This window comes from Centruroides sculpturatus, unplaced genomic scaffold (assembly GCF_000671375.1).
Source record: "Centruroides sculpturatus isolate CEXI.00-Female unplaced genomic scaffold, Cexi_2.0 scaffold116, whole genome shotgun sequence".
NCBI lineage: Eukaryota > Metazoa > Arthropoda > Arachnida > Scorpiones > Buthidae > Centruroides > Centruroides sculpturatus.
In genome coordinates, this window is record NW_019384401.1 from 890,826 (window position 1) to 911,075 (window position 20,250).

The window sequence follows — 20,250 nt, forward strand, 5'->3', positions numbered from 1 at the left end:
GCGGAAAGTATATATATAATTATAATAAAGTTACAATAAATTGAGTTAATATATAATTATATATACAGTACCTAATTTATATATAATACTGTACAGACGATAGTAAACTCAATTTACCCGCCTAAACTTTCCGTAGCGTGGCGCTGGACGGCGGAAAGTAGTTCGGCTGCTCATCCACTATTGGTCCAGATTCGACCAATCTTGTCGCGACACGAGTCGGCGACGACGTTTTACGAGTCCCTTTATTCTAATACTGCCGCAATTTTTTCGCTACGTTATAGGAATTTCCGTTATAGGAACCCACGTTATAGGGGAGTCGACTGTAACTAATTTAAGAAAAAAACAACTACAGATGACCTAGCTCTATCGGATATTGGAGACGTGTACGAATACGAATCGATCGTAAGAGCAAAAAATAAAAAAAACAAGGTCGACAGGTCGCGCACGATATTCCCGGACAAAATTAATAGTTCACCCGGACAGTGAGTCGATTCCCGGACTGTCCGGGCGAAAACCGGACGAGTGGTAACACAGATAAGATTACTATTGTATATTCGAATATAAATTCGTATATGCATGTTCTCAATAGAAACCATGTCATGTCGAATACGGAACAGCTTCCAAGGCGAAAGGTGTCCACGGAAATTCCCAAAATTTACAACTTTTCAGTCACTTTCATTGAACTGGAAAAACTTCTGTCTTTATTACATCTAATATTACGATGTAATCAGTCCTCGCTGTACTCGGCTAGAGATTGGTTCGGTTAAGCTTTTGTTTAAGTAAAATTTCGGCTCTTTCAGCAGGGTTTTGTTTATGTCCCCAATTCCCTAATCTCTTAATTATTTAACTACTTTTTAAATAGAAATAAGACGAAACCGGTTAATTTGTACTCGAATATTTGTATTCTCAGAAAAAAGTGAAGACAAATTTTTATGACAGACGATACATAAATCGTAAATGCAAGGAAAATAAATTATATAGCTTTTTCTATTCCTCGTGCATCTCTCTTTCATTAAATTTAGTTGTAAATGATGCTACCAAAGTAAGAGTTAATTTTTTAACATTGTACAAGAATTGTACACTTTTTTCTACATCCCCTTATAGATGGGACATACGAAATCGTAATAACACTGGTTTAACATTGAAATTTGCAATATAAGATGGGAGAGCAGAATAAAAATATCAAATATTTTAATGGATTTTTTTAAACTCTTTGTCAACTGTACATTTTGGATTTTAATATTGATGTTAATATACTGTAATTATCTGAACAACGTAATTATTTTATTAATAATAGTAACATACAAAAAACGTATGCATTGGGAAATTTTTGATGCAGACAAAAATTTATATCATATCTGTGGAAAAAGCAAACTTCAATAATCAGTATAGCCTCATTTGGCCCTTAAAATCTCCCCAATGAGATCGGGCAATTAGAATTAATGAGATCGGGCCTTAGAATTAATAATATTCCTGCAATCATGCAATGTTATTTTGTTCCACTCATCCTGTATACGTTCCCATAATTTGTGGATGCTTTCAGGAGCCACATAGTCAAACAAGAGACGTTAAAGAAGAGACCAGATGTGTTCAATCAGGTTCAGACTAGGCAATTGAGGCGACCACTCAAGCAGGCTCATATTTTGATCCCGAAGCCATGACATTGCCTTCCTGGATGTGTTTTGGATCATTATCTTGCTGATAAATGAAAGAGTTTTTATTAACATGGTAATAATCAACAGATTGTAACAAATAATTGTCAAGTATCTCAAGTGTAAGTAACGCTAGCCATTCTATTGGTATAGAACAGCATTCCAGGCCCAAAATAAGTAATAAAACCCCAGACCATAAGGCTACGGTTACTGTGGATGCGAATTCTGACGAAATCTTGTTCTGACGAGTATGTCCGAAATCCTCGTCAGAACAAGGTGGGTACACTGTTCGCGTTTTCTGATAGTCAGTACGTTTCTGCCTCCCAGCAAAATGGACGAACTTGATGAGTTTTACTTTCTTGAAAGTCCGTTGATTAAGTTATTGTTGATAGGTGATGGAAAAACAGAGCATGTTAACCACTTATTTTCCACAAGGTGACGATAAGAGAGTTTCAAATGTTATATCAAGATTTGTGGGGCAATCCGCAAAAGATTTTCGAGTATTTCAGAATGAGACCAACAACATTTGAATATATACTGAAGGGGATAGAAGAAAGAATCGCCAAGTACTCCAATTATGTCTGTTGTGATAGTTTCTGTCTTTCATTCCTATTCTCGAACACAAGACTAATCAATTTATCAATATCCATGTTGAAAAAACCAAAACACTCGAAATTCAACGTCAGAACGCACGAAAAAATCAAACTCGTTTGAACGCTCGAATGGTTCTGACTACATCGTACGTGTTCTGACATGCCCTTCGCTGCCAAAGTAAACACTCTCATCGGAAAACAGGTATTTGTTTGTTCGGACGAACCCGTCAAGATTTCGTCAGAATTCGTATCCACAGTAACCGTAGCCCAAGACTACCACCACCAAATCTCAATGTTGTTTGTACTTCTCGCTCAGTTATGGACTTCATAGATGTAATCCAAATCCATTTTCGCCCATCTGAACCAACTCTATTAATTTTTTATTCATATGACCATACAATCCTTTTCCAATCTTCTAAGTTACAGTCTTTATAACGTTTGGAAAAATTAAGATGTTTCTGTTTATGTAATTTGTAAGTTTAGGCTTCTTGGGCTTAACTCATTGCTTTCAAATTGATACGTTTTAAGCATCTGCGAATAGTTGTACTGTAGTACTCACTTCTATTCCTAAGCCATGTTTCAATTCCGTGTTTACTTGTGATGTATCGCAACGTCCACTCGTTATCAAACGTTTGTTTTGGCACTCAGTGTTTTCTTCTTGTCAGCTCTTAATCTTCGTGATATGGTAGTCACTATTTTTTATTCTGGATACACTCCAACACCAACTTCTAATGCAGTTTTCTCAACAGAAAAACTTCAGCAGGTCCACAATACAGAGTTTCTTATCACTGCAAAGATTCTTCAAGATGACACATATCAAGCAGCAGCTTTTTCATATTTATATGCTATCATTTCGTTAATATGCACCAAATTACATTGTTTAACGTAGATGTTATAAAAAAAAGTTTATACGTCAAAATCCCAATGCAACAAGCAGAATTTATACATCATAGATATTTAAAAAATACAGAAATTATTTTAATTTTTTGCTATTATGTGAATATTGTAATAATCTTACAGCTGATTTATTTCCTTTTCCGGTTACTTTCGCATATAGAATAGTTTTTGCTATTTTTCTATAGTATGTAGGAACATTGGAAGGATTTTGACACTAACTCCGTTCAGGGGAAAATTTTTGAATTGAAATAACATGACTTCCAGCTTGAATCAGAAGTTCTTATATAGCCTAATTGCAGACTCCACATCTCGTCTCAGATTTCATCTATCTAACTCCGTTCTCGAGATTAAGGAAGGCCAGACAGGCAGGCAGGCAACAGGCAGAAGGTCGTCCTCCTATGGAAATTTATGTCTGTTGTCCCTCTGTCTTTCCTTAATCTCGAGAAGAGTTAGATAGATGTAATCTGAGACGTGGAAACCTTAGGAGCAGGAGTCTGCAATTAGCTATATAAGAACTTCTGATGCAAACTGGAAGTCATGTTATTTCAATTCAAAAATTTTTCCCTGAATGAAGTAACATAGATGACTGGCACTGACTCTATCATTAATCAAAAAGTATGATGTACACAAATTAGTAGCGAAGCAAGTCACTACTAATTTGAGATGGAGATCATATATTTTAAATTAAATAAATTAAAAATATGATTAAAAGTTGCAGCCTGGCATCCTGACGATATCGGAACAAACAATTGCTCATTTATGTACCAAAGTTATAAATTAATTTCAAAAGTTCAGATAGAATAATTAAATTATTCACCAAAAAAGTATTTCGGCAATTATTCTTTTTGGAAATAATCTAGATTGAATAAAAAATTTTAAAAATGTACATTAAACATTTGAAGCATGAATAATTAAAATGAGATTTTTGAAAAACAAGTTTAGTTGATTGATTGGAAAAGTACAGCTATGCCAGAAAAGAATTTGTATTAAAAATTCTATTAACATACTTCAAATAAATAAGTGTTACTGATTGGACGATAGCATTTAATAGATTATATTTGAATTCTATATATCAAAATTGATGATATATATGATTACTAAATCCATCATAATCCTTATTATAATGGTTTCATATACTCTCAGAAGATCATTTATTAAATGGTTTATCGTTAACATATTTTGACCATTTGAAGTTTACATTTCAGAATTCAGCAACAAGAACAACAAAAAAATAGTAGTACAGTATTTCAAAATAATATTCAATACAATATTAACTGATTCTGTGATACCTGATGTGTTTTCTTTTCTTTTTAATGAAAAAATGATGCAAATCACAAACAAGATAATTCAAGTTTTAAATTAAATTTTAATTTAACAATGAAAACATGACAATATAATTCCAGAAATCAACAATTTTATTTCAGCATAATAATATAATACTATGAATATATTTACTATAAGTTTCTCATTGTGTTAAATAATACAATTTTAATACAAAAATTTTCCTTTTAATTATTGAATTTTTGACAAGGTAGGATTTCCTTCAAGGAATTAAATTTCTTATACAATTTCTAATAAATTATGTATTAAATCAGTTGCATTTAACAATTCTCATATTTATAGTTAATAGAGATTCTAATATACAAAGATTTCTATTGTATTGCAAACTTTTGATCATGTGAGAATTTATTCTACATTTGTTATAGTAAATTGCAATGATCTACAGAAAAACTAAAATAATTTTTGTGTGTAAATATTTAATGTGTGGTTCTTATTTTTCAAAAAGTTTCTTAAAATTAATTTCAAATGCATAGTTGTATACAGCCAATAAAAAATAAAATCAAAATAAGAGTATATTTGATTAAATCAAATTCAGAACTCAATAACTAGACAATATAATTTCTTACATTATGTACTGTACAACTCTAATACATATTAAATATTTTTAATAATCTCACATTTTAAATATTTGTGAAATATTTAATTTTTGATGTATAAACAGTAATAATTATATAGAATTTTATATAAACACAAAGTTTACATAAATAATATAATACTTTATATACATAATTCAGTCAATTAACAAATATCCCAATACCAAACAACACTGAGTTACATTGTATATCTGTATAGATACAGATCTTTTTTTTTTCTTATAAAACTAGTTTGTGGAATGAATGAGAAAGTGTAAAAACAATTGAGTTATATACATTATCTTTGTCTTTTTCTTCTCATGATGTTAATAATCCAATGTGCAACAAATGGCCACAGAACAATGAACATTGCAGCACTAGGAGAAAGACCAAATAAAGACCATAATAGCCTTTTATCAGATGATTCCTAAAATAATATAAAATTTATTTTATATTTTATACATAATAAAATACAAAATTAAGATTATATTTTCAATATAATAGTGAAAAGATAATTTAAGTTTCAATTTATGGAATGTCCAAGAAAGTTTTATATGGTTTAAATACAGCATCCATGTTAAATAACTTTTAATTTTCTGTAAATTGTATTTTCTATTAAGTTATTGTTTAATATATAATTTATTTTTTATTTATTTATTTTTTTTAAAAGATTAAGAATTTGTTTAAAAGTGGTGCTGTTAGAGACTGCCCACCTGTAAGGTGGTGGTAAGCTGAACACGGACCCAACGTCAGGCTGTGGCGAGAAGCCAGTTGGTCAACTCCTGTTGCAACCCAAGGATCAGAAATGTCACTTTTAGAATCACATTCGAATGCTAGGACGTACTCCAGAGGCAATGTGTGTTGGCCACACCTGGCCAGCGTGAAAAATTTGCAAGGGCTACCGGTTAAAGGGTGGAACCGGTTTAAGAAGCTAGCCTACCCAAACATGAACCCAAACTTGAAAACTAAACCAAAGTCGATCTGAATCACTACACTCAACACTGAAACATTAACCGAGCTTGCCGATATACTTACATTTTTAATGTGAGCATTGCCTGCCTGCAGGAAACACATTGGAAGAGAGAGAAGTCACATGACATCTATGATTGGTTTATTAAACTTATGTACTATTGTTAGCCCTGACTTGCGTGACAGAAGTAAATCATGTCCGTTATCATTGACATAGGTACTTGCTGACTGCATATTTTCTCAACATATGCTCCGCAAACAGGATATGCTGAGGAGGAGAAGGAGCAGTATTGGTGGAATCTACATGACCATGTAGCATCGTGCCCTATGGAGGATATGCTCATGGTGTGGTGACTTAAATAGCCATGTTGGGAGCCCAAGAATAGGTATGATTGCCATGGCAGCTTTGGATATGGTACACAAAACAATGACAGTTGTCGAATTCTTAACTTAGCAGAAGCTAATGACCTTGTTGTCTGCAACACTCTTTTCAAGAAATGCACGAATCATTTGGTTACCTACACCAGTGGAAACAGCTACAGCCAGATCAACTACATGCTGGCACAGAGACATGAATTCAACAATAGCATCACCGATGTAAAGGTCATTCCATCCGATTGTCTGGCCCACAGCATAAGTTGCTAATCATCAACATGAAGATCACACACAAAGTCAGGGCAGCTGCATCAGAGGGCTGATGATGATTAATTGGTGGAAGTTGCTGCCATGGTACATGAAGCTGCCATGATCAACAGCATTATCTTCCCTGAAGCCAACGGACCCTCAACTGACGCAATGTGGTATGTGCTCCACGATTCCATCATCACAGCTTCAAGGACAACCCTTGGCATCAAAAATGTAGGTAGTCGGCAAATCAATAAGAAGACATGGCTTTGGACAGAAGAAGTACAACAAAAGGTGCAGGAAAAGAAGATAGCCTTTAAAGCTTGGTTCGCCAATAAGATCAACGAAAACTGGCAGCGGTACATTGCAGCCAAGGGGGAAGCTTAGAGAGCGGTGGCTGCAGCGCGGACCAAACATCATTGAGATCTTTACGAGCAACTTGACACACAGGAAAGTGAGAACAACATCTACCAACAGGTGAAAGAGTGAACAAGGGCTGTGTGAGACATCGAGCACTACATGTGTGTGAAGGATAAGAATGGATGGCGTCTGCAGGATAAGAAGGAAATCTTGAGCTGCAGGTGCAAACATTTTGATGAAATCTCAAACATTGAATTCCCACATCCACTGATTTCTGCTCTGAGCCAGTCCTTCAAATCATGGCTGGGGAGGTGTCTGCGGCAATTAGAAGTATGAAGAACCAGAAGGCACCAGGACCAGATGACCTGCCAGCCAACATCTGGAAGCTCAAGGACCTGCACACTGAGGCTACAACTTCACTAACTGTGTTCTTCAATGCTGTGGTAGTCACCAGCCGACCTCCGGTGATCTAGTCCACAAGTATCATTGTACTGGTCTTCAAGAACAAGGGCAATCCAGCAGAATGCTCCAACTACCGGCCAATATGCCTACTCTCTAACACCATGAAAATCTTTGAGTGCATTATTGACCAAAGTTTGCATGACATTGTTTGGATCAGTGTTGGCCAGTGTGGCTTTGTGAGGGGCTGTGGAACTACTGGAGCAATCTTCACAACCCACAGATTGATGGAGAAACACTGGGAGAAAAATAAACCACTACGCGTCGCCCTCCTGACTTGGAAAATGCCTTTGACCATGTACCTACCAGCTCATTTGGTATGCACTCCACAACCACGGAGTGCCTGAGGACCTCATCAGCTGGGTCAGAATGCTGTATGCAAATACCAGCAGCCGAGTGAAGTGCACAACTGGTACATCTGACAACTTCCCAGTGAACATTAGCATTCATCAGGGCTCCGCACTGTCATCACTGCTATTCGTTCATCATAGACACTATCACAAAGAATATACAGAACGATGTCTCTTGGACACTGCTTTATGCTGATGACATCATGCTTGCAACCACCACTCAAGAAGAGCTACAGTGCCAGGTGCAGGCCTGGAGCAACTGTCTTAGTTGCCTTGGCTTGTGCCTTAACACCAAGAAAACCAAATATCTAGAAATTTTTCCAAATGTGGGCATGATCCAGGTCAACGGTGATAACTATATAAAACGCACAATTTTCAATACCTCAGCTCAACCCTACAGAGTGTTGGAGGCATTGACAACAAGGTATGAATGAGGGTGAATGCAGCATGATGGTGAGAAGTCACAGTGTTCTCTGCGACAAAAAGATGCCCATGTATCTAAAATCGAAAATCTACCAGATTATGGTACAACCCATCTATGGTTCCAATGGTGACCATCAACGAGAGCAGCAAACGGCATCTCCACGGAATGGAGATACGCATGGCTTGCAGGACGCTTGGTGTATCCCTCCTTGTGACCATATCACCAATGACACGATATGCCAACAATTTGGCATTGCACCCATTGAGGCAAAAATGAGAGAGATACGCCTGTGCGGGTTTGGCCACGTCCAATGATCAGCCCCAGATACAGTTGCCAATATTGCCTACTATATATAGGTGAATGGCCGCCAGCCATGCAGAAGACCAAAGCAATGATGGCAAGATGCTATCAATGAAGACCTAAGGGCTCTGCACCTGAACCCAGATGATGCACTGATCGAACAAAGTGGCATTTGAAGATCTGAATAGTGGACCCTATATCTGTGGGACAATGCTAAGAAGAAGAATTGTTTAATACATAAATATAGATATGAAACACATACTACACATATCTATTTTCTATGTATTCTATTTGCCAGTTCAATAAATGTATATAGAGTACTGTACATATTGAATTAACTAAATACATTTTCATCTCTTTCATCTGCAGCATATGATCTATGTGATGCCAATCAAATACTCCAGCAAACCAGAAGTTCTATCATTATTCCTCTCTCATTTCAAAGATTTAAATTGATAATTTCAAGCATATACAGCACATTTTTATTTAAAAGTTTGTTGTAATCTGCATATATTTTGATAGCAGTTATGCATCTATTAAATACTTTCTTAATTAATAAGGTTTGTCAAAAGTATAAAAGTATTTTTCACTTTCGATGATGAGTACCCTATAAATTTAAGTACAGTAGAACCTCGATTATCCGGACTAATTGGGGATGAAGGTAGTCCGGATAAGGAAAAATCCGGATAATCGAAACAAATACTTTAATTTGTCTTTTAATGATAATACAACACGTTTTCTTTTCGATGACATATCGGTAATATTAAAAATAAATACTGTATTTAAATTGTGATCAAATTTTCAAGATACAAACGTTTGTATTGAATTTGGACTACTACTAACCAATGCTAACAGACTACCTATTGTTTAAAAGGCCCTCTGGTGGCGCAAGAAGACGGATTTTATAAAATAAACAGCAGTTGAAACAGAATTTTTATGAATAAAAATTTGACAAACTATTTATAGTTTTATGACGAGTAAAATTTTTTTGTCGTGTTCACAGCTTTTAAGTAATGCATAAACCTTCGAGGCGCGAGGCCCTTCGGACCGCAAGGCATAGGCGATGGCCCACGTCGTCCATGCCTTACGCCGCCCGTGGTCATAGAAATGATGAAATTTGAATATAAATTATTTATAAATACGTATGTCAAGTTATATTTTTATTACTACGTAAAATATATTTAAGAGTTTAGGACCAACTGTGCTGGGTGAGATGTTGTTGAAACAAAAAAAGTTATGCATTCCATCATGTACATAAACAGTGTCGTAATTTGCCAAGTGCAAATCAGCAAATTCGTAAAATTTTTGTTTATTTTGAACAATCCAGATAATCGAAAATCCGGATAATGGAGATCCGGATAATGGAGGTTCTACTGTACTACATGTAGTATTACAATCAGAGTGGCAGTGTGTGTCTTGTAAAAAAGAATTAAAAGGATAAGAAGCATTTTTTACAAAAACTTTGGAGGAAAATGGCAGTTAATATTGCATCCCTTTAATGAAACTAAAATGAAATCAAAACCAAAATCAAAATTATCTATTTACTAGGGTAATAAACTGAGGTAAATTGTGAGTTGTAGATTACTTGTTACAAAGCTCTAAAACCAGCCTATTTCCCATAACATGACTGATTATGTGAACTTCCAATCATAGGTTTGATGTTTGAAAATTCTAAACTTCAATGAACTATACATATTATGCTGTTTATGTATACAGTAGAGCATCGATTATCCGACTCAATTGGGAATTCAGGTTGGTCGGATAACTGAAAAATTGGATAACCGAAAAGAACAAAAAAAAATACATTATTAGTATATCCCATGTAATTAGGATATTAGTAAATCGCTATTAATTAATATATTAGTATATCGTTAACCTATTTTGTGTTAAATTTTCATCAATGTTAAGCCTAACAAAATTTTTTTTTAAATAATAATCATTGCTATTGTATCGTTAAATATTATTTTTAAATTATTTTATTGCTCACAAAACAAACAACCACTCATAATTAGAAAATTAAGTCTCATTTAAATACTGGCCTCCCTTCAATGGTCGAGCCAGTATTGCCAGCTAAAACAAGCAAACATTTAACAAAAATAATATTAAAGTATCCAAGACATAGCCAAATATTGTAGTGCCTTATCACTAGCAGACATTTGAAATTTGCCGACTAGAACGGTCAGTTAACTGATATGACGGTTAATCAGGGGATCGGATAATCGATGCTCTATTGTACTTTGAAAAAAATCCATTGTTAAACATTCTATGAATTAATCTAAAAGTGAATGCAATAAAATCAATAAAATTCCCACTTATGTCACCACTAATTCATAAGTAGCATAGGAATACAAGACACAACACAATATAAATAAAACAATGAATTTTAATAAAGAAAAGAATTAGGCAAATTTTATAGTTTTTCCCCCCATTTTTCTTTGGAGAATGGTAGGCCCTTTGGCCCCCTCTGGGTGCATCAGTGTACTAGTTTTATTCAATTACAGCAACACAATACATGGTAATCTACTGAGGGGGGAGAAATGCCTACCGGAAGGTCTTTTATGTGTAGTTTTATCCCTCGACCACTGGTGGGCCCCACTGTACTAAAAACGCATTGAAATAATTGTTTCAAAAGTTGCAGATTTGATTCAGCAGAAAGTAGTTTTGTATATAGTGAATGGCTGAGTTATTCCTGTTACAAGATTCATGTCATTTTGAACTTTAATCTTCAAGAAAAGATAATGCAGTTATTGGAATAACTCAAAGCAATAGTCAATGTGAAGAAACAAAAGAATTTACTTTAATCAATTGCTATCTTTCTGAATTTCTTTCCCTAGGAATGCACAAAGGAATAAGTTTACCATTCAAAAATCATCTATAAAATTTGAGATACTTCATTGTCTATGTTAACATATTGAAATGGAATCAATAGAATGCTTTACAGGAATTGAATGTTGAATACTGAATACAAGTATAAAGTACACTAAAAACTAAACAAATTGAATTTAAGTATGTAAAAAAAATTCTTTTACCATTTTAACAATTTAGAATCACTGTTTCTTGAAGTGAAAACTATACTCCTAGCTCTGTTCATTTTCTGAACAAAACCATTTGAACTGTATCTACTAAGAGTATATATAAAGTATCCAAGAAAATGTTCATGAAAACAAATCTTATTTCTTTTCTATAGTGAATATATATTATATTAAAGTTTAATTCTCAAATTCTATTTTTTCTCCTTAATATATCAGTCACTATTAATTTCATTAAAACATTATTACCTGATTATTTTTATCATGCTGCTTATCTTGCAAAAGAACTTCAAGAGAATCTAGTCTATTCACAACCTCATCCATAGTATGCTGCAATTTAATGACTGCTAAAGCCAACTGCTCTCCAACATCAACTGAATGTCTTCCTCCAATGGTTCCATCCTCACCATTTCCATTTCCTCCTGGATTTACATTAGTACTAGAATACATTGGTGATGGAACATGAGGTTGTAATCCAATATCTGAAATTTTTGATATCACATCAGGATTTCTGTGATATTTACTTATTTAAATATATCATAAAAGATTTAATAAGTATATATCAAAACTGCTTAGTTCAGGGAGCCAAATACTTTTTATTTGTAGAAACACTTTCAATCTCTACAGTTCCTACTAATAAAAAGTATTTGGCTCCTTGAATTAAACCATTATATATGCTATATATAATGCTGACAGTGTTGTCTGAATTAGTTACATATCATAATATGTTATATTCATACATAAATCATACCTCGATTCTGACGATTCCTAAAGGGTCTTCCATTACTGCTTCCAGATTCCCTATTACCTGATGATGATGAAGGTCTCTGATCTCCACCACCACGCGTCTGTGTTACATGATCAATTTTACCACTTTTTAACGTTGTATGATCTTTAAAATTATTGGAATTGTAATCTAATTGACCATTTGTTACTTCTAATATACCATTTCCATTTTCTTCCTAGAAATATATAAAGTTTCATCTTGTATTTTAAGTAAGATATTATGAATTGAATAAGAATTTTCAATTTAATTATTATAATAAACTATTTTAGATAACGAATCAAACATACTGGTATCTTATATATCTAATTTCAAAAGAACTAATAGATAATTAATAAAAGTAAAAACTAGTTACTTCTGTTATCTGATCATAAGTATCAGAGAATTCATCTGTTTCACTTTCATCTGCACCATTTTCCTTATGACCATTAGAGCTCTTTAGAGCATTGAAAGCTACAAATATACAAACAAAAGTTATTTCAAATGTAAATTTTATAAATGTTTTGATAAATTATAAATATATTATTATATATACATTTAATAATATATTTATATTATCTATCATATGAAAACTTAACTTTTACAGTCATGATTTCACTATGTTTATGTATATGTTACCACTAATGCTCGAAAGCCATTAATGTGTACATTACCTTGCTAATCTGCAGATTAACTAGGGTGATCCATTAAAGCTACGAAAATTATTCCATTTCTCAAATTACCTAGATAATGTGCAGAGTATCTAGGTAATCTGCACATTACCTACTAGGCACTCAGTAAAGTGAAAATAAGATTTTTGCTGGAACAACAGCAATGTTTCTGTACGCTTAAATTAACATATTGTTATTTATTTAATTTTAAATATCTAAAGAGTCAAGTTAATACAATCAAACAATCAACAAATTAGTTGATAGAATCAATCATCAATCAATTAAATAAACTGTAATACAAAAATCAAATGGTTTAAAATATTATTACAATTAGAGAAATGAATTTGCAAAACATATGATAAAATTGTGCTTACTTATTAGTGCAATCTAAAGTTTGGTGACACTTTGAATTACATAGCAATTGGTTTTTGTGACAAGCACACCTATTTGTGGTACATTTAGATTTGCAGTCACACTTTCTGAAACCCTGTTCAGTACCAAGGGATTGTTTTATTGCTGTTTGACGTAAAGATATTTCTATAGCAGGGACATTTCTTTCGTTAAGAATCTCTTTTTGCAAACACTGAATTTAGATTTTGCATACAATTGTTTTAAGATACCCGTTTTAGTACCATGTTTATAAAAGCTATCCTCTGTTTTACTAAGAACAACAGCTAAAATTCAGCGTGCATCAGTGTTTGATCTGTCTTCTTCGGGTACTTTAATTCTCACAGTGACACCTTCATCGACATTTGGGTTCTTTGCATTAAAAACTGCTAACATTTTCTTTGCTTGCTTTTCTAAACATTTCTTGGCTTCATCACGTTGTATTTTCTGATCCATATTATCCATATTCTTTTTACAGATGTTGCACAATACATTCTTACCATATCCTTCCTCTTTAGGATCTACTTCTCCACAAACTAAGTGAACAGACATATCACACGATTTACACTTGTGAGCACTTGATGCTGCTTTTGAGCAAACAAAACAGATTATGTCTTGTACAGTGCTCTTTACAGGGTCAGTACGAAACTGTGATGGCGATTCTGCTGAAGTTGAGGGTAACTCAGTGATGACTTCTTCAACTTGCAGAGGTGATTCCTCGGAGGTGCAGGGTAACTGAATATTCTTCATAACTGAATATTCCTCAATCAATGATGTAGAAGGTAGTTTAAGATTACTGTCAATAAATTCTTGTATTTCTATAGGTGATTCTGTAGAAGCAGGGGATAACGAAATGTCATCTTGAGTAATATTTGACTGTGATCCTATAATCACAGTCTCTTGTAAATCTTCTAATTTTTCAAGGTCTTCTTCAGTATTTATCGAATGTAATACACTTTGTGGTATAATAGAAGAAGTCAATCCCACTTTTGCAGGACAACTGAACATGGCTTCGTATGGACTTCTTTTCATTGCAGAATGACAAACACAATTCATGAATTGTACAAATCGCACATCTTCACTTCACTTGTTAGTTTGGTTATCAGTCATCCAAGTAATTAGCATGTTTTTAATATCTTGATTCCTTCGTTCTACACTTCCTTGACTTTGGCTGTGTGTAGGTTTGCCATTAATCATTTTGATTTCTGACCACAACTGTGTTACACATTCTAAGATTTTATTACAAAATTCACATCCGTTATCAGAATACAAAATACTTGGAGTGCCAAAAAGAAGAAAAATATCAAGCAAATTATATGCTACTTCATGCGTCTGTTTTGATGTGAGCAGCTTTAATACAACAAATTTTGTTAAGTGATCTTAATATATGAGAAGAAACTTAAACCTTCCATCTGGTTGAGATTGGTAATTGATGAGATCCACCTGGTATCTGCTATTGAAATGCGATGAAATAATCGGCTTTACAACAAGCCCTTTTTTCGCACTTTTTTGTTTTTGTTGACAAGGTTCGCATAAATCCAAAAACATTTTTATTTGGGCTTGGGTTATGTTTTTATAAAATGTTTTTAATCGCTTGATCATTCTGTCTCTTCCACCATGGCCAATTGACAAATGAGTCAAATACAATATGTCAAACAATTCTTCAGCATGGACAAACTTTTTCACACTTTCTTGCGCATCTGACAACAGCTCAATGAATTTTTCACAGCCTTGTACAGTCAACACATCATACCCTTGAATTATTTGATAATTTCAAGATGATTCTTTCTTCTTGGAAACTTTTATTCGCTTTACATCTTCAATTATGGAATCATACTTTCGTCCTGTCATTAAAACACTATTATATTTTGAATATTCACTAAAGAGGTTTGCGAAGAATTTTTTCTTCATTTTACTCACCAATTCGGTGCTTGCTTGCATACTAGGAGTTAAATTTATCTACTTTAAAAAAAATCCCATCACAAATTCACGCGCTAACAAGCAGAAACAAATTTGAAAACAGAATTAGTTATGCGAAGCACTGGCAGCCAATGCAAATTATGAGAAATAAAAACAACTGGCGATGACAAGATGCTGGCAAAACCAAATTAAAAGTGGAGTAAGAGAGGGAAAGAGTAGGGAAAGGAAATGAGAGAAACAAACTTTTGAACTTTAACAATACGGAATCCGTTAATGTGCAGATTACCTAGGTAAAATGCAGAAAGCTTTTGATTCCACATGTTCATGGATCACCATAGTTAATCTGGAGATTAGCTAGGTAATGTACACATTAACGGCCTTCGAGCTTTAGCAGTAACATATATATGAATTAGCTATTTAGTAATTTTCTATTGGAAGTAGGCAGAGAAAATAAATTTTTAAATAACAATGTAAATGAAAAAAATATACTCAGTCTATTTTCTTTTAGCATTAAATATGATCAAATTATTAAATCCCTAAATAATTATTATTGAAGGTTAATAATTAATATTAAAATATATTTTCGTATGTATTTTAATGAGTAAATAATTAAATCAGAAATTATGTTACAAAGAGAATTCAATATAATATCAACATACCTTCTGACAGCTGTCTATTATTAATTCCACCATCTCTCAAATCACCATTACATTTTTTACTTTTTAACTGCTTTTTTAAAGACTTTGTTACACTGTCTAAAGAATCTATAAAAATTAAATTACATATCAGTTTATTTTGAATATTGTATGCTTTAAAGTATTGTTATATAATTTTATACTTATTAATTTGAATAAATTATGAAGACTAATACAGTTTATTATAAAATACCAAAAAAGCTGCAAGTATAAATACACCTGTCGAATCAAATACATAACAACAAGTGACTTCTGATATACAGAATAATCTAATCTAACCATTTTGCCTTTCAAATTTAAAAAATGAATAATCTCTGTTTATCGCTTTCGAAATATATAATCTCAAATTTTTTTTTCTCTTAATATAGATAAAATTTTTACTTTGATCTTATGTATATTTATTTATTCAATAAAAAAATAAAATTATTCCAATCACTGTAAAAACTTTATACAAAATTCATCTCTTAATTTACACAAAACTCTAATAATTTATATTATAATGTATAAAATAAGATTATCTTAAATTACATTAATTTTCTTCCATTTAAATATTATTTTTTCATTAAAATAAATAAAAATTGAAAAATAAATATTTTTATCATTATTGTATGCAAATTAAATCAATTTTGTGATTATAATTAGTAAATACATATTGTTCTCTTAATACTAATAAATGTTATTGTTTTAGATAAATAATATGAAATTATAAACTCTATAAGTTTTCTTGGCCTCTAATTTTCTGTTTTTATTGTTAAGATTATTTTAATAATACAAAATACTGTACAACATTTTTAATATGGATTTATAGTCTCATTTCATCACACTAAACAAGATAAAACTAAATAGAAAAAAAAAAAAACTATCTTTGCCAAAGTTCAATATCTCAAATAATTTTATAAATTGCAAGGCCATATTAATCTAACATTAATTTATTTTTAGATATATACTTTCAAGACAACATATCACTATCACCTGTAAGTCTATAAGACTTTAGAATTTCTGGTACAGTAGATAGATAATGAATGAACAAATGTTTTTGATCCTTTATCCAGACCTGCTTCAGGTTCATTGATAATTTCCAAATTTGGAATGCCAAGAGTTTTCAAACGTTTTCAAGTAGAAAATTGCTATATCATTAATGAATTGATAATAAAGATGTGAATGCTTGAACCTCCAAAACTATATTTTAATGCTGTGGCAAATCATTGGGGGAATAATATGTATTTACTCATATGGATGGTCTTCACATGCATACCATGTTGCTTTCCTTGAAGTTTATACATTTACCCATTTTGCTAGCCTTGTAAATTTCTAGTGCTTCTAAGGCACTGATGCTAGTTTGTCTACGTCAGCCTCTATATCAGGATCAGTGGCATATGTTACCAGGACAGTAGTGCATCTTTTTCTAGTGATGTCATATTTATGTTCTTTAATCTTTTTTTGTATAGACTGTTTAGTCAATCCAATGTACACCATATTCCTATAGAACCTACGGTTCCTGATTGGGACACTTTACACACCTGGTGCCCTCAAACTATCAGGTGTGTCTTTAGCATTCCTCAATAGGGAGTAAATAGTTTGTGTCCTCTTGTAAACTATTTTTGTGCCCTTCCTTTGTGCTATTTCCTTACATAGGGAATGTAGGTTTTTGTTATATTCTATTACAGTGTATTTGGGATCCTGATCAGGTATTTCGTTGTGCTCCTCTTGTTTTGTGGAGGTGTACCCCCTACAATGTAGTCTGTAGTGGTTCCGAGCTAAACTTCTAATTAGGTTTCTATTGTATCCGTGGTCTACTACAATGTCTTCTAGCTGTTTGAATTCCTTGAGTGTGTCCTCCCATCTAGAGTTGTATTAATGCAGATTTTGTTAATGCTTTGAATGCTGCTACCTTGTATGGATACAGGTCCTCAGAATCAGCCAGTATGTATAAAGGAAGAAAGCTGGGTTTGTAGTATATTTTGGTTTCCATGTTACCTTCATTAATTAATGGAAGGATTAGCACCTCGAATCCATTAACATGACATGGGAATCTCTGTTGTCTGTGTGCTCCTTATGGTATCTATTAGCTCTTTGGAGTCTCTAACATTTAGAGGATAATCCTTCAGATGTTCTGCTACTATCCAGTGTACTATGTTTTCCAGGATTTTAGTGGGAGATCTGGCCTTATCAAGGATTGGTCTGATGGAAGGTGTGGGTTTGTGTGTTTTTGCAAAAGCAAAGAGCCTCGGTGTGTCTGGAGATGCCACCAACATCTTGCTAAGGCAAGAGGTGTTTTTGTGAAACATACTACCCGAGCCTGTAGTTTATCGACATAGTTGTCTTCAATGGAAACCTGATAGTTTGAGGGCACCAGGTGTGTACAGTGTCCCAATCAGGGATCATAGGTACCACAGAAATATGGTGTACATTGGATTGACTAAACAGTCTATACAAAAAAGATTAAAGAATACAAATATGACATCATAGAAAAAGATGCACCACCACCCTGGCAACATACGCTACCGATCCTGATGTAGAAGCTGACTTAGACAACATTAGCATCAATGCCTTAGAAACACTAGAAATTTACAAGGCTAGCAAAACAGGTAAATGTATAAACTTCAAGGAAAGCAACATGATATCCCAAGCATGGTGATATGCATGTGAAGACCATTCATATGAGTAAATACATATTATTCCCCCAATGATTTGACACAGCATTAAAATATAGTTTTGGAGGTTCACGCATTCACATCTTTATTATCAATTCATTACTGATATAAGCAATTTTCTATTTGAAAATGTTTGAAAACTCTTGGCTTTCCAAATTTGGAAATTATCAATGAACCTGAAGCAGATCTGGATAAAGGATCAAAAACATTTGTTCATTCATTATCTATCTACTGTACCAGAAATTCTAAAGGCATATAGACTTAGAGGTGATACTTATTAGAACCAGTATTTACCTAAAGATGTTACTATATTTCACTATGAATTATACATTATATTAATCATTGATGCAATAACTTAGAAATTATTATATTTAATTGTCATAAAAAGAAGGAAAAATTTTTATCTCTTTACAATTAATCTCATTTTCAGAATTAAAAAAATTATAGTGGAGCAAAATTTGAAATAAGGAAAATTAGGTAAAATTTTATTAATTACTTACCAATACTATTTTCCATAGCCTGTTTGATATGAATATCATTATCTTCATCAGATTCATGACTACCATTACCATTATGCTTAGCTTCACTGTCTTCCAATGGAACAAATTCATAAAATGGACCCAAGATATCCATAAAATCAGCAACACTTTCAGTGTAAGACATAGTTTCCACAATCTGCCATAGGTTTCAATGAAAACATTAATACTTTTGTATTATTAATAAATAGTGCATAGAATATAGTACTATGTTTATTATGTTTTACCATTATTATTTGAATTATTTTATCCTTTTATATGAAAAAATTAAAAATAAATTTAGATAGTTAAAGATTTAAATATTANTTAACCGTTATAAAAATGGCAAAAAAGCTTAATTTTGAGGGTAGAAATGAGTTTTATTAAAAAAGTTGTAAATGCTAATAAAGAGTAAAATTTTAAAGTCAGATCCCATCTGAGATATTACGTGCAAAATTTAATAGCATATAAATACCTTAAGCCCTTACTTCGAGTTAACTCGGGCAAGTTCCATAGCGTTACAGACAAACGGTTTTTTGGACCCCCAAAAACGATTTTTTTTTGGATTTTTGGATGTTTTTTGTTTTTAAATTTTTTCATTTTTGTTATTATTTGAAATTAAATTTTCTATACAAACCATTTTGCTTTATTTACAATATCCCAAAAACTTGGTTTAGCTGTTGTACAAGGGCCTTCTGTTGCTTGTTTATAATATGAATAAAATTTTAACATTAATTCATTTGAGGGCTGAAAGGAACCTGCAATTATATAAACTATTATTAATTTTAGAGAAAATCGACAATTTTAATATAATTGAATTTTAGTATTTTTGTTATAAAGTTTGAACAGTTATTTTTTCAAACTGTTCAAACTTTTCAGTATATTCATTACATAGAGGACCAGGTTCAAGATCTGTAAGTGTAAATTGCCTATTATAAAGACATATCTGCCAGTATTCCTTCTATTTTCATCTCTGGTGTTCAAGTGTCTTGATAGATATAATAACTGGCAAACTTTTCTACTAAAATATTTTAATTAATTATTCAGCAAATGCATTTTGAATGACTACCCCTTC

At 32.6% G+C, this 20,250-nt stretch overlaps 1 protein-coding gene across 1 annotated transcript; it reads right to left on the bottom strand.

Annotated features, from left to right (window-relative positions):
* Window positions 1-5,295: 5,295 nt before the first annotated feature.
* LOC111618673 (acyl-CoA-binding domain-containing protein 5-like) lies at window positions 5,296-19,361 on the bottom strand. The gene is made up of 6 exons (XM_023360237.1): window positions 19,161-19,361; window positions 15,971-16,075; window positions 12,710-12,807; window positions 12,322-12,532; window positions 11,820-12,052; window positions 5,296-5,482 (listed from the first exon to the last, which is right to left on the bottom strand). Exons 1-6 carry the CDS (start codon window positions 19,321-19,323, stop codon window positions 5,354-5,356), a joined length of 939 nt encoding a protein of 312 aa, XP_023216005.1. The 5' UTR covers window positions 19,324-19,361; the 3' UTR covers window positions 5,296-5,353.
* Window positions 19,362-20,250: the final 889 nt, after the last annotated feature.